The following is a 14,462-nucleotide window of genomic DNA, read 5'->3' on the forward strand; positions in this document are numbered from 1 at the left end:
ATGCTCATTAATCAACGAAGACAGAACAAGAAGTACTAAGGCTTAACCACAGCCAGGAAAGCATGTTTTAAACCCAGGAGGGAGGAAAACACCAGAGGGGAAAAGAAAATTAAAGGAAATCAAAACCCCTTGGGCTATTAAAATTTGCAACACTGTTGAACTTCCACCACTAGGGTTATTTAAGCTTTAATTAGTGTTTATTTTGCATGAAGTTCCAACTATTACAGGTCCAAAAGGAAACAGGTCAATGACCCATTTTTCCTTACGATACAAATTAATTGACATAAAACAGCTCCACTTGCAAACATTACTATTGACAGTGCAATTGGACAATTATTCTGGAAAACAATTTGGCAGGAAAAACGTCCATGAACTTTGACACAGCAATTGCACTTCTGGAAATGTAACCCATTAAAAAAAAAACCCAAAACTGATAAAATGTGATACATTAAGATACAATGGCATCATTACTAATAATTTTGATTTAAAACAATCTTTATATCCAAAAGTAGAAAATAATGTGAAACTTAGCCAAGTCCATGGAAAGTCACGCAGGCATGAAAATTGCACCTAGTTTACTAAAAAAAGTTATGAAAAAATGATTACTGTAAGTTTAGATGAAAAGACTGCTACAAGCATACACAGAATTATCAAACTGACATTAAAATATGCAAAAGAAAAGACCTGAAGAAATGTAAGAAAAACTTACAAGGAAATAACAAAATAATTATCTGTGTGGTGGGACTCCTGGATAGCTTTTTCTTCTACCTCCTTGTATTTTCCAAGTTTTCACTAATGTTCATGAATTATTTCAATAATACAAAAATTTTGAAAGCACAGCATCTTCACTCTATCTTAAAAAGATAATCAAAGCACCAGTCAACCAATCCAGGAATACAGCATGACGACCTCCCCTCAGCCGTCCTGCTGCTTCTTCTTTGCTAACAGAATTCTGACTGTATCCAGTTCCTAGAGGAAGTTAGGTCTCTCCTCAGCACCAGGAAGTGAATCATGACAACCCTGAGGCAATCATGGCGGTCTCACACCCCTTGCCAGTGACTTGGGATGGAGGGAAGGGCAGGGCTTTTAAAAAAGATTTCTCTCTCTCTCTCTCTAAAAAGAAAGAGACCACTGGAGTAAAAGGTCCTGTTCTGTGCTAGGTGGATATGAAAAAAAAGTACAATCTTAAAAAAAAATAAAAATAGCAAAAGAATATCATGTTTGACATCTACCTGAATGACAAAATGAAAAACAATGATACAAATCCACCACTGTAAAGGCTGTCTAAAATAATTACATAGAAATACAAAGTTACATATTCAAGGAAACAGAAATCTCAAAGAATATACACCAAAAGTTATTTTTTCAGGATAGGGAACTTTTCTACTTTTTATCAGAATTTTAAAGAATAAATGCATATTAAATCTGCAGTTAAAAAAAAAGTATTTAGAAATATACCCTGAAGTCCTATAAAGTGGCAACACTTTCTAAAGCAAGGAAATGCATCCACTTCATAACAATTCACTGTACGTCTCCAGCTTAGTTACTGGTAAGACGGGGATGAAACAGGCATGTGCTCTGCTTTCACCTGCTCCGGCAGCTCAGAGAGTGACAGACACACGGCATGGGAAGAGTGACGCAGTGGGTAAAGGCAAGGCTGGAGGGAGACGTGGAGAATGAGGAAGGAAAGCCCTGAAGAAACCACCCCTCATGATGGAAGATCACAGAGCTCCAGGGAGATCTTCCACAACTCAGAGAACGTTCACATCCTTGAGGTGCTGGAGCACCTGGGGTTCACAGGAAGCTTCTTTAGCTTCTAGTCCAACTTCTCTTTGAAAGGAAACATGACACAATCATCTTCAAAGATCAGCAAATAGCAGGACGGAGATACAGGAATGAGAGACAACACCACAGAAACCACATTATAATAAGAGCAGGTTCTTAACCCTTTCTCAGAAAATCTCATGAATCGTGAGAGCAGCCCTACTGGGCACTTTTCCAGGGCACTGCTCTCCTTACTGAATGGTGACCTCTCTCCTTTCAAGCCCGAGGCTTTCAGCGAGTCCCTCGAACACTTACTCAGGCTTAGCCCATGATAGCATCTCCTGAGTGAGCCTCACAGCCACCCTGAGTGATAAGTAGGATGCAAGTGCCCACCGCACAGGTGAGGCAGCAGGACCACACAGTCCTCAGGTGCAGGAGTGCTAGGTCAATTCCTGAGCAAGGGTTCTCAACAACCTCCTCATTTGTTTCATGAGTTTGCTTATAGGGAGCAAGATACAAACCCTAGTAATTGATTAAAGCATTTCCTTTTGTCCATGTCGTTTTTTAAAGAGCTACCATGCCCCCTTTGGAATCCACCAGCACCCCTCCACATTCTCAGCTGATGTTCATTTTCCAGACCTCCCTGATGGAGATCTTGAAAGTTTACACATTCATTTTCCAATCGAATTATTCTGTTTTTACATTCATGGAATAGTGCAGAAAAAAAAAGAAAAACAAAGACAGGGGAGGGAAACAAATAAGTCAAGTTAGTATAAACACCAGCCATTCCAACTTCCTCATCTTTTAGAATAAAAATAAATGTTGAGAAGTATTTAATGCACGTATGGTCACCGTGTGACATGTACTGGGGGCAGGCTCAAAATGTTATTCTGAATCATAAACAGTATTAGGAGATATAGCTATGTCCCCAGGATGGAATCTAACATCGTAAAGGCCAACTGCCAATGGCAAAACCATCTTAAGAGTCCTGAAGAACGAAGTAAATTCAGAGATAAGTGAACAAGAGGGAGGCTTAGTTTTCAACAATCAGAAATGTTTTCAGATATTAAAAAAAAACACCCAGAGTTTTAGCCCCCCAAATATTCAATCAAAAGTGCTTTTTGCTCGAGAATGAATCACAGAGCCAGAAATGAGACCATGCATCCAAGTCCAGTAACAAGGTGGGCTGATCAATGTCCCCTCTTAGATGCCAGATGAAATATAATAATAAAAAACTACTTACGAAAGCCCAGGGATGGAAGACAACCCTGTGCTCAAGGAAGGTGAGCAGCAGAAGCTGAGATTATTATAATGCCTGGCCTCAGTCAACAAAAAAGTAACCAGACCATCTTAGCCCTGTCCCTGGAGGGAGAAGCAGCGGAGCAGACATGGTTGCCACCTGCCCAGGGTTCCGTTTAGGGGAAGAAAGAGAGGAACCACTTGCTCATCCAAGGCAGTGGCACACACAGCTGTAAGGTCCAATTTTACAGTTTTGTATGGTACAGACTGAGAAATTAATGTAAGATTCACCCGTTAGTTCCTTAAATCATCAGGGACACCTACGTGTACCAGGCATTGATTTATGTGCTGGGGAAAGGGAAGTGAATAAAAAGATTTTTAAAACCCTCACTTTCTAGTAGGAAGATAAAGTGATAAATACTCTAGGACTTGCGAAAACCCTAAAACACTGGCCAGACACTAACGCAAAAGCAGACCAAAGAAACGAATCTTTCGGTCTAAAGATTTTGGAACTCCCACAGAAATAACAATCGTCACTGAAAATGAGCTCACAATGAAAAATCACAAACCACATAAGGAAACAAATGAACGTGAGAGTCAGACAAAACAGACTTTAGAGCAAAACGCTTCACTAGGGATAAAGCGGGTCATCACCAGGAAGTTCTAACCATCCTCACCCTGAATGCCCTTACACAGCTTCAAACACATACACACACACACACACACACACACACACACACACACACACACACTCGTGAAGCTGACAAACCCTCAGTCTCAGAATATTTTAACGCACCTTTTAGAAAATTATAGAACAAACAAAAATATAGAGAGAACATATAATATTTGAACAATTCAATGAAAGTTTGACCTAACAGAATGATCTGACATGAAATTTGGAAACACGGCTAAACAGACACTTCTGTACATATATATACATGACCAAAACTGTCTCAAGCAGAAGTGGTAGCCATGACTAAATATATAACCATTGAAGGAAATACATTCATACTCCATAAAATACAAACTAAAGGAGAACCAGCTCCAGACGGTTTTACAAGCTACTTTCACCAAACCTTCAAGAATCAGCTAAACTGTATCTTCTACAAATTGTTCCTGAGACACACTGCTTAGGAAGGTGACTAGATATGAAATAAATACACAAAAATCAGTGGTATTCTATTAGATGGTTTACATCCAATAAAAAATAATAAATTCTAAAAAAATGTAAAAATCTAATTCATAACAGCAAGCTAAAGGACAATGTACCCAGGAAAAAATTCTAGAAAAAAATTCTAGAAAAAGATTTCAAGTTATAGAAAGATAATAAAATAAAACGCCAATTTTCTAAATTACTCTATAAATGCAATGCCAATTAAAATCCAATGGGGTTCTTCATGGAGCCTTTTAAGTTGATTCTAAAAGTCACGTACAAGAATAACCTGCCAAAAATAACTAGTCAATTTTGAAAAGGGAGAAAGCAGAGGCGTTCACCTGATATCAAGACATATTATAAAGTAAAATCAATTTTATAAACTGAGGTATTTGTACAGGGATGGACAAATAGACCAATGAAGCAGAATAACTAAGAATGAGATATGGTTCACAACCATAAAGGAACTTGCTATATGCCAGTGGTGGCATTACCAGTCAGAGGGGAAACAGAAGATTACTCAATAAATGATGCTGAGACAATTAGCGAATTTGAAAATCCAATTCAATTCAAGCAAAAAAAAAAACAAAAAACAAAAAACAAGTAAGCAAAACTTTTTTCTCTTCTCATGCCATGCAAAACTTAATTCCAAGTAGGTTAAAGAGCCATATATGGAAATATGGAAACCAAACTGCAAGACTTAAAAAAAATACATAGAAGAACATCAGTAGGAAAGATTTCTAATGACTTTTAAACAAATCAGAACAGAAAAGATGGATATTTGACTACATTATAATTTAATACTTTAATATAATATAAAACACCATTTAAAGGTGAAGAAACTGGCCACAGACTAGTGAAACACATTGCTGAGAAAGAATTCATATTAGCCTATATAAAGACTTCCATCATCAAAAGAAAAAAGGGCAAAAATATAATTGACAATTCGAAGGGAACACAAGTTGCCAACAAGCAGATGATGAAGTGTGCAGCTGCACTAGTTAGTGATCAGGAACACGCCACTCACACAAGGAGCCCATTTCCCCACCATCAGAATGGCAACATTCAAGCTTAAGAATTATCACCTAACAGGGTGGACAATGTAAACTGGGAATTCTCAGACGCTACTGGTGGAAACGTAAACTTGTACAACACAGAAGAGCATGGGGTAATATCCGGGGAATTCCAGCAATTCCAGTTAGGTATAGCTCCCAAAGGATCTCTCACACTTGGGTACATGTGCAAAGATCTACATTTGTAGATCTGCAACAGGGAAAACTGGAAATAGCTTAAATGTCTATCAATGGGAAATGGTTTCAAAAATTATATTCAAAAAGCAGCTAAAGTGAATAAACAATCTACACACAGCAATGTGGAAAAAATCTGCAAAATGCTAATGAATAAAAAAGTTACATAAAGATACAGAGGATACACAGAGCATGATGCTGTTTACATATATATCAACACAAGACCTACCGTAAAGTGACTGTAATAAAAAACAAGGAGAGACTGCTGCAGAAGCCAAGGCAGTCATGCAGTCAAAGCATAAAATCCTTAGCAAGGCGGTCGTCTTACGGAGGAGGGTGGAGACGGTTCCGGGAGAGAGGAAGGGAGGGGAATAGAGTGGGGACGGGACTTCAATTCAATTCATTCAATGCTCAACAAACAATGACCGAGAACCCCACACTCTCCTAGCTGCTGGGCTGGAGCAGAGAACAAGACAGAAATGCCTGCCCTCCTCATCTTTCATTTTAGTGGAAAGACAGTTGAAAAGAAAAGAAGTAAAATATGTATTACTTGTTATTTTCCATGATAAAAGGTTCTATGGAGAAAAGCCATGCAGGGAAGGAGATACAAATGTTGGGGGTGGCGATTTGCTGATTAAACAAGGCTGCCAAGAGAGACGACACCAATTAGGGGACACCGGGGTCAAGACTGAAGAAGCAGGAGGAGTGACCCAAGCAGAGGGAACAGCCAGTGCCAATGGCCTAAAGGGGCGACGTGCTCCATGTTCCAGGAAGGACAAGGAGGCTGGTGTGAATGGGAGGACTGGGGGAAGTCTTAAGACAGGAGGCCAGACCAGGTAGGTGCTGAAGGGTGTTGTCATGACCTGGACCCTGACTTGGCCTCTGAGCCACGTGGGATGGCCCTGGGAAGGCTAGGCAGAGGAGGGGTGTGCGTGCTTTAGGTTTTAACACCATCAGTCTGACTGCTGTGTTAACAGTAGGCTGAGAAAACTGGAGGTCACTGGCGTAACCAGGGAGAGACAGGATGGTGACCTGGACCAGCGTGGTCTTGATGACACCTGGTCAGATCCTGAGAATATGGTCTGGATTTGCTGACGGATTACATAGGGGGTAAGAAATAGAAGAGTCAAGGTTGACCCAGTCTTCAATTATATCTATGATGCTCTGTTTCATTTTTTAAAACTCTGAATCAAAAACGGCAAAATGGTAGCATCTGCTCAAATGAGGCGGGACACCCATGAGTATGTTTATTATTTTCTGTCCCCGTTGGTATGTCTGAAATAGGTGATGACAGAAAGGATTAGGTCGCCTGAGTCAGCGTCTGAGGAAAAGAGAATACCAATTAGGGTTCACCAATGTGGGTCTTGAAAATCATTAAAAAAAACACCTTTACGGGCTTCCCTGGTGGCACAGTGGTTAAGAATCCGCCTGCCAATGCAGGGGATATGGGTTCGAGCCCTGGCCCGGGCAGATCCCACATGCCGCGGAGCAACTAAGCCCGTGCGCCACAACTACTGAAGCCTGCGCGCCGTGCTCCGCAGTAAGAGAAGCCACTGCAATGAGAAGCCCGCGCACTGCAACGAAGACCCAATGCAGCCAAAAATTAAATAAATAAATAAATAAATAAAATAAATTAAAAGAAAAAACACCTTTACTTCTTAAATTGTGTGAAGTTTGTGTGTCTATTAAGATGGCCAAAGAGCAGAGATGAAGTGCAAAAATAAGTGACTTACTTTAGCTTTTGCTCACACATTTTACAACAGAAATGGATAGGCTTCACTTGTCTACAAAGATGCCCCTGCTGATTCTGTGACTAATCTTGGGTGTTACATGCCAAGGAGATTAAGGAAATGATTTAAAAGTAGCAAGTCATGGTTGGCAACCTATATGCATTTCTGCCTGCTTGATTTATTTACTTGTTTGACCCCGGTTCAGAGAGCCTATAATACTGAATTGTTGTTTGTTGGGTTTCAGCGAATGGGATGAAATCTCCAAGATTCTGTCCTTTGCTTACCAAGAAAGCACATGCTCAAAGACAACAATAAAACATTTCGATCCATTCTAGCTTAGACTATTTGTATATAAAGTTTGGGGATAGATGTTTTTAATAGGAAAGGAGTCAAAATAATGTGAGTAGGGATGTATGCTGTCTGCACATCTCCTCTACCACCCAGGTGTCTTGTTTCATCAGCTGCTTCCCAATGGGGAATGAGTGGGTTACTCTCTTTTGGGGATCAGGCAACACATTGTAACTATAAGCAGAAATCTAAACAATGTAATACTTTTGTGGGAACATCCCTACAAGAAAACATCTAAACTCACTTCTCAACATGTGTAATAAATCCTACATATTCTCAAAATTCAAGTGAAAAACAACAAACTTTTAAAAAGAGCATCTACTTTCATACATTAATAAAGCCAAGAATGGTGTTGGAAAACATCCGACAGCATGATTCCCAGACCAGGTGTTGACACGTAAGACACCTAACAAGTTACTTCAAAAAGAAACCATAAAATCATCACTACCGAAACCACCAGCATCTCTCAATTTTAATTCACTTTAATTACAAAAATAAATATACTTTACTACATATATGGTACACATAAATATACAGTCTCCCCAAATGGTAAGGGAGCTCAGTAACTAAAGCTGTGGCTTTGTTATAATGGCAAACACTTGGAATATTATTCTCGAGAATTGAAATTCTCCAAATGCTTTGACACATAGATCATTCCCGTCATGGGTAAGTCATGGTCCACTGACATCCCTCAGTCCTGCGTAAGGCCACCAAAAAGTCCCCAAATTACTGAGAAGGATGGCTTTTACGAAGGTACCAGTGAGAGAAAACAGCAATAAAGGGTGGATCTGGTTATACAGAAAAAGCATTCAATTTGGGATCTTAAGACTGGGGTTTCAAGCCAAGTTCAGCCCCAAGACTTAAAAAATCATTTAACATATGTTAAATGTTAATAATGTTAATGTTAATCATAATGTTAATCATTTAACATTTAACATAACTGAGCTTCAATTTCCCCACACATATAATGATTGGAGTTGATGAGATAATCTTTAAGATCCCTTTAGGTATAAAAACTCTCTACTTGTAATATCATATGATTCCTTTTGAATAGATAATACATTCACACTCAGATCAAAAAGAAAAAAAAAAGATTTTAAACGTATTCTGTGAAAAGTCTCATTCCCATCTGCCCTGGTCGCCACCTCCATACCCCACACAGAAGTCATCATTTTCATTAGTTTCTTTTTTTTTGAATTTTATTTTATTTATTTTTTTTATACAGCAGGTTCTTATTAGTTATCCATTTTATACATATCAGTGTATACATGTCAATCCCAATCTCCCAATTCATCCCATCACCACCACCCACCCCCTGCCACTTTTCCCCCTTGGTGTCCATACGTTTGTCCCCTACATCTGTGTCTCTTAGTTTCTTACGGAACCTTCCAGTGTCTCTTTCCAGAAATATGTGCAAACATAAATATATATCCTCATTAACCTCTTTTCTAACAAAAACGACATCATACTATAACTCACTGATCTGTCACTCACAGTACATCTTGGAGAGCTTCCCATGTCAGTATGTAGAGATTATCCTCATTCTTTTTAACAACTGCATAGTTTTCATTATATAAACATCCAAAATCGACTTAACCGATCCCATACAGACAGGCACTTGGATTTTCCCCGGTCTTTTGCTATTATATATCATGCTGCAGAAAAAAACAAACTCTTATGCATATTACCTGTAAATTGTAAGTTTAAGAGAAATTTCCACACGTCGAACTGCTAAGGCAACGGCTAAACGCATCTACAATTTTGGTTAAATTTGCCCAACTGCCTTCCATACGGTTTGTACCTACCTGCGTTTTGCCAGCAAATCTGAGAATCCTGTTCCTCCAGACTCCCATCAAAACAGAGCCGCTTCTTTCCTTCTCTTTTGGATTTCTTCCTCATCTGAGAAATCCATGCCATCTCAGTATGATTTTTAACGAGCATTTCTCTTATCATGATGAGTTTACATAAGAGTCGTGATTCTCTTACTGTGAAGTGTCTGCTCATATTCATAAACCTTTTTCTGTAAGTTGTTGCTCTTCTTCTCACTGGTTTATAACTAAAAGCTCTACTATTTCAAGACAACAATCCCACAGCCAAAAGACAACCTCTACAGATTACTGGTGGATCACAATTCCTGAATGCTTCAAGGGTTTAAAAATGGTTATTACCACTGAGATTTTCTTACTGGAAGGTACTGATCACCATTACTCAATATTTTACAAATAATATATAATATCCATAAAGAAACTTTCCTCTTAGAAAAGGTATGCTTCACTTTCAAAAGGGGAAGGAAGAGTTTGGAAGATGACATGAAGACAATTTCATTTCACCAAATATCACAAATACTTGGGTGATAGAGAAGAAGCAATAATTACGGCTAAACGGTAGGTATAAAACGCTTAAGACATAAAAATATTTAATATCATAAATATATTTGTACCGTCATTTCACTGCACACTTAAGAGTTCAATTACATTAATATAAAACAATTTTCTTAATATCATGAAATGCCATTATCCAAATAAGCACACCCATTTCCTAGCAAAGGTCCAAGCTATGCGAACAACCTCGTCTGAAACACATTTAAAAATCTAAAGATGCTGGTAAACGTTAAACCTCTGCCATCCATGAATCCAAAATGCATATATAAATGTTTTTCCTATTTTTTTAACTATGTGAGGAGATACCCAACTCATTTTTTAAAAATTCTTAAACAGATCCTATTTTACTAGGAACTAACTAGGAATTTGCAAAGTCCAACCAAGCAACATTTTAAAATTTTTTAAAAATGTGGATCATTTCTAAAGTCTTTATTGAATTTGTTACAATAATGCTTTTAACATCTTTACTGGAGTATAATTGCTTTACAATGGTCTGTTAGTTTCTGCTTTATAACAGAAGTGAATCAGCTATACATATACATATATCCCCATATCTCCTCCCCCTTGCATCTCCCTCCCTCCCACCCTCCCTATCCCACCCCTCTAGGTGGTCACAAAGCACCGAGCTGATCTCCCTGTGCCATGCGGCTGCTTCCCACTAGCTATCTATTTTATGTTTGGTAGTGTATGTATGTCCATGGCACTCTCTCACTTTGTCCCAGCATTTTTTATGTTTTGGTTTTTTGGCTGCAAGGAATGTGGGATCTTAGCTCCCTGACCAGAGATCAAACATGCACTCCCTGCACGGGAAGGCGAACTCTTAACCACTGGACCACAGGGAAGTCCCCCGAGCAGCATTTTAGATATCTAGAAAACATCTTTCTTCACTGACATGGGACCCATCCACACACATGCTCTGATTAGAAGTTGGCCTGAGGGCTTTCAAACTCTAAAACTGACCAGCTGCTGAAACTTCACAGCAGGAAAAGACTTCTCTTCCTTACCACCAATAGATGTTTACAGCATAGCACTTGCATCATCATTTAAAAGATTATAAAAATATTTGGACGTGTATCATGTCTTTGATTCTGCAGAGTACCTGTGGAATATCAGGGGTGTCCTCATCTAACCGTCTTGAATAATTGAAGCATACTGATTTGGATAGTCACCTCTAGGCCCCCAAATGGACACAAACACTGAGGCCACGTGAACTGGAGTCCTCACCACCCACTACTGAGCACAGAACCAGAAGCCTGACCTCCTGTCCTGCTACTTACTAAGCCTGGGGCCCTGGGCAGGCTATATAAACTCTCTGGAGCTAAGTCTCCTCAGAGGGCAATCCTCATTTTGAAGATTCAGTGAGTTTGGCACTGAGAACAGTGGAATCAGTGTTCTGTAGAAGGTTCACCATAGTGTAATTAGAATGCACTCCATTACTGAAGAACTTTAATGGGAAAAAGCACCAGCTGCATGGAAATAATTCAAAAGAATCTCCTCCATAGGGATGAGGATGGAGCACAAGTTAGGATAAAAGCCCAGGGGAGCACAGTCACGCCATAGGTAAGTCAGGTGCAGCACAATTAAAGTACAAGTAATCCAATCTTTGGTGATTTGAAAAGGTTAGCACAAAACTCCTGCTTTATTTGAGATTATCTGTTAAAATCTCCACTGAAGTTTGTTTTTCTACTCTCATTCTGCTTTTGTCTTCTATCAGTCCCTTTCTTTCCTTCCCATCTTCTCACTTTTCTCCTTGCTGCATCTTCCCTGGATAAACCTTAGACCTATAGGGACAACACATCACATTCCTGAAGTATCCTTACTGACATGTGGTTTATGGGTCTCAACTTAAAACGACTTTAATGCAACCTGGTTCCCAACTTAATTATTGTCATGTCTTATGGCATCAAAGTGTTGGAAATCTGAAAGCAACTGGGCTCTGGGGAAAATTCAACTTACTGGAAATAAAAATGTAAAGAAATGCTTCATTGGTATGTTGTTGCCTTTTTAAAGTCACTTCTCTTCCGCGTTCAAGTTTTTAACCCCAATCACTTAGCAATACTGTACCCTTTCTCAACACACAGCAGCAACACAGCTGCCAATCATACAATAACAGACAGGGAACAATGGTTTATGGAGGAGCCCAGGGCCACACACCTCCACAGGGGAGGGAGCTGTACAGACTCCTACGTCAGGCTAACCATGAAACAAACTATTTTCTCACTACATCTAAAATCTTTACAGCGTAAACTTCTCCAGATTAACAGAAGCATCACTTCAGTGACGATACGACGCCCTCCTGAATCACCCAAACCCTGTAAATTTTCACAGAATACAAACCTTTGGGAGGTGTGAGATTGACTCCGTTTTTAAGGCACCACTGTACTGGTAAAATCCCCAAAGAATCCGCGTGGCACAGCATCGAGAGTTTACTAGGTTCTGGTCTGAGGTCATCAATAGTCACTTGGAAAAAACGATTGTTAAAAACCTGAAAGAAAAGACGATAGAGCCTGGGGTTAATTCCTTGAGATTAACATGTAAGACTCGTAAGAAATAGTGGCACAGCTTCCAAATGCAGTAAGCGTATTTCATCCCAATGACCACAGCACAAACTGGAATTTCAGTGTATATTACAAAAGTGGTCCAGTTGTGAAAAAGTTAGTTGATCACTGTGGTCATATTGATGGAAAGTAAACAAACCAGAATTATGTCGGAGACAGAGAAGGAAAAACATCAGCATGACTTTATAGAAGTAAACCAACAGCCAAAGCCAGAGGAAAAACAAGCTAGAAAACAAGTAAGACAAATCCTAGCCAAGATGGGACCATCTCCGCCATCCGGCTCAGAGATGTCTAGCCTCACCTTGCGTCCCACCCCTCCAACCCAAGAGGATATCACTCACACCGGGCATGTCCTTACTCAATATTCTCGCAAGTCTAAATAGCCCACTCCACCGTCCGTGTATTTTTCAAGATGTGTCCCCAAAGCCACTACTGCTGGAACGCCCCCCCCACCCGCCCCCACCTCACTCTGTGTTCTGGCACACAGCATCAGACGTGAACCTCTGAACCGAAAATTCTCATTCCCTCCTGTGGTCTGATACCACATCTATCTCTCCCAATAGACCTCAAGTCCTTTGAGGACAGCATCCTGTTTGTTACTCATCAAGATATTCCCACAATGCATAGCAAACGCTTTGTACGTAGGAACTGGTTGAACACCTACTTGAGTCTAAGGAAAAAAGTCAATGAGGAAAAGAAATAGAACAAGACATGCTGATGGAAAAAGCAGAGTGCAAAAATCAGGTGGACAGCCACACTGAAAAGCATGATGGATTTAAAGAATGTAGAATGTAAAACAGGCCAGAGGCAAAAAATCGCTTTCCCAACTCAACAGACATAAACCAGTCTTTCTTAGGAAACTTAACCCTCTTACTAAGCTCTGATTCCTGGCTCCTTGGTTTACAAAACACTTTGTGGAAGCAACCTGGTTCAAAGCTACGCAGGAAGAGTGAACTGACTTCTGTTCTTCTTGATGTTATAACTCCAGTAACTCGTTAGAAATCTGCTGCCTGAGATTTGCTTTTGGAAACAGCCTTTAAGGAGCAAAGGATCAAGCTTCCCCTTCTCAGGGAGGCCGTTCCTGGTAGCCTGAATTAAAATCACATCTTCCTTCCTTCCACTCCAACACCCTAGAGGTCCTTTCCCTGATGCCCCTTTCTCCTTAGCATTTAACATACTTTATTTCCTTATTAATTTTATTTATTGTCTGTCTCCCCCCGCCATCAAAATATAAGCTCTGTAAGAGCAGGGACTTTATGTTTCCAGCATCCAGAACAGTGTCTACAAATGCTCCGTAAGTATTTGTTAAATTAATGTGATCTAGACCCTCATGCATACACGCACACACATGCTCACACAGAGATGTATCATATAGTTCTGGAGGCAGGATCCCTTAGCAAAGCTGAACTGTGTGAGAACAGGCACTAAGGAACCTCCAAGCCTATTAAGATGCACGTTCCTGTGCACACATTTCAGAGGAAAAGCTAAATTAAGTTCCCTCAAATCCATCAGGGTTCATGGTCCCAAATGGTTCAGAGACACTGGTCCATCTGGTCCAGAACCACAGGCCTCAGAATCAAAGCCCAGAGCAGTTAGCCAACTTGCCCAAGACTGTGCAGCTCAGAGTGAGCAGACCTAGAAACAGAACCCAACACGTGTCAAATTCCAGGAAACTTTGTCTAAACCATGCATCTCACATACACAGGTGATATTCTCCCCATCACGCCAACATAGTCCCCCTGTAGGGCCAAAGGTTGGTCATTTAATACTGAATCTGCTATGTGCTTCTCTGCCTTCCTGTCTATTTGTTATTTATTTCCTCAACAGTTGCGCCATGAAGAAAAGCCCCAAGGAAGATACAAATGAAATTTTCATTAGGATGAGTACTTCACAGCACAGTGTGTTAGAGTCTCAAACGTAATATTCTAAAACCTTTTCCAATGTTAAGAGAAATAAATTTAATTATAAACAGCTTCTACATTAAGAATATTCTACTACTTCATGACCTGTAGGTGAGTCCTGTGCCTGGGGAGGTGCCGACC

General features: G+C 39.9%; 1 protein-coding gene across 2 annotated transcripts in view; it reads right to left on the reverse strand.

Moving 5' to 3' along the window:
- The window catches only part of SFMBT2 (Scm like with four mbt domains 2), a 209,637-nt gene that overhangs the window by 64,921 nt on the left and 130,254 nt on the right, over nt 1–14,462 (reverse strand). For both annotated transcript variants that reach the window (XM_067700782.1, XM_067700793.1), the window contains exon 9: nt 12,200–12,347. In XM_067700782.1, coding sequence (XP_067556883.1) covers nt 12,200–12,347 — 148 coding nt within the window. The remainder of the gene's footprint in view (nt 1–12,199; nt 12,348–14,462) is intronic.

Source organism: Pseudorca crassidens, chromosome 1, assembly GCF_039906515.1.
Source record: "Pseudorca crassidens isolate mPseCra1 chromosome 1, mPseCra1.hap1, whole genome shotgun sequence".
In the NCBI taxonomy this organism is placed as follows: domain Eukaryota; kingdom Metazoa; phylum Chordata; class Mammalia; order Artiodactyla; family Delphinidae; genus Pseudorca; species Pseudorca crassidens.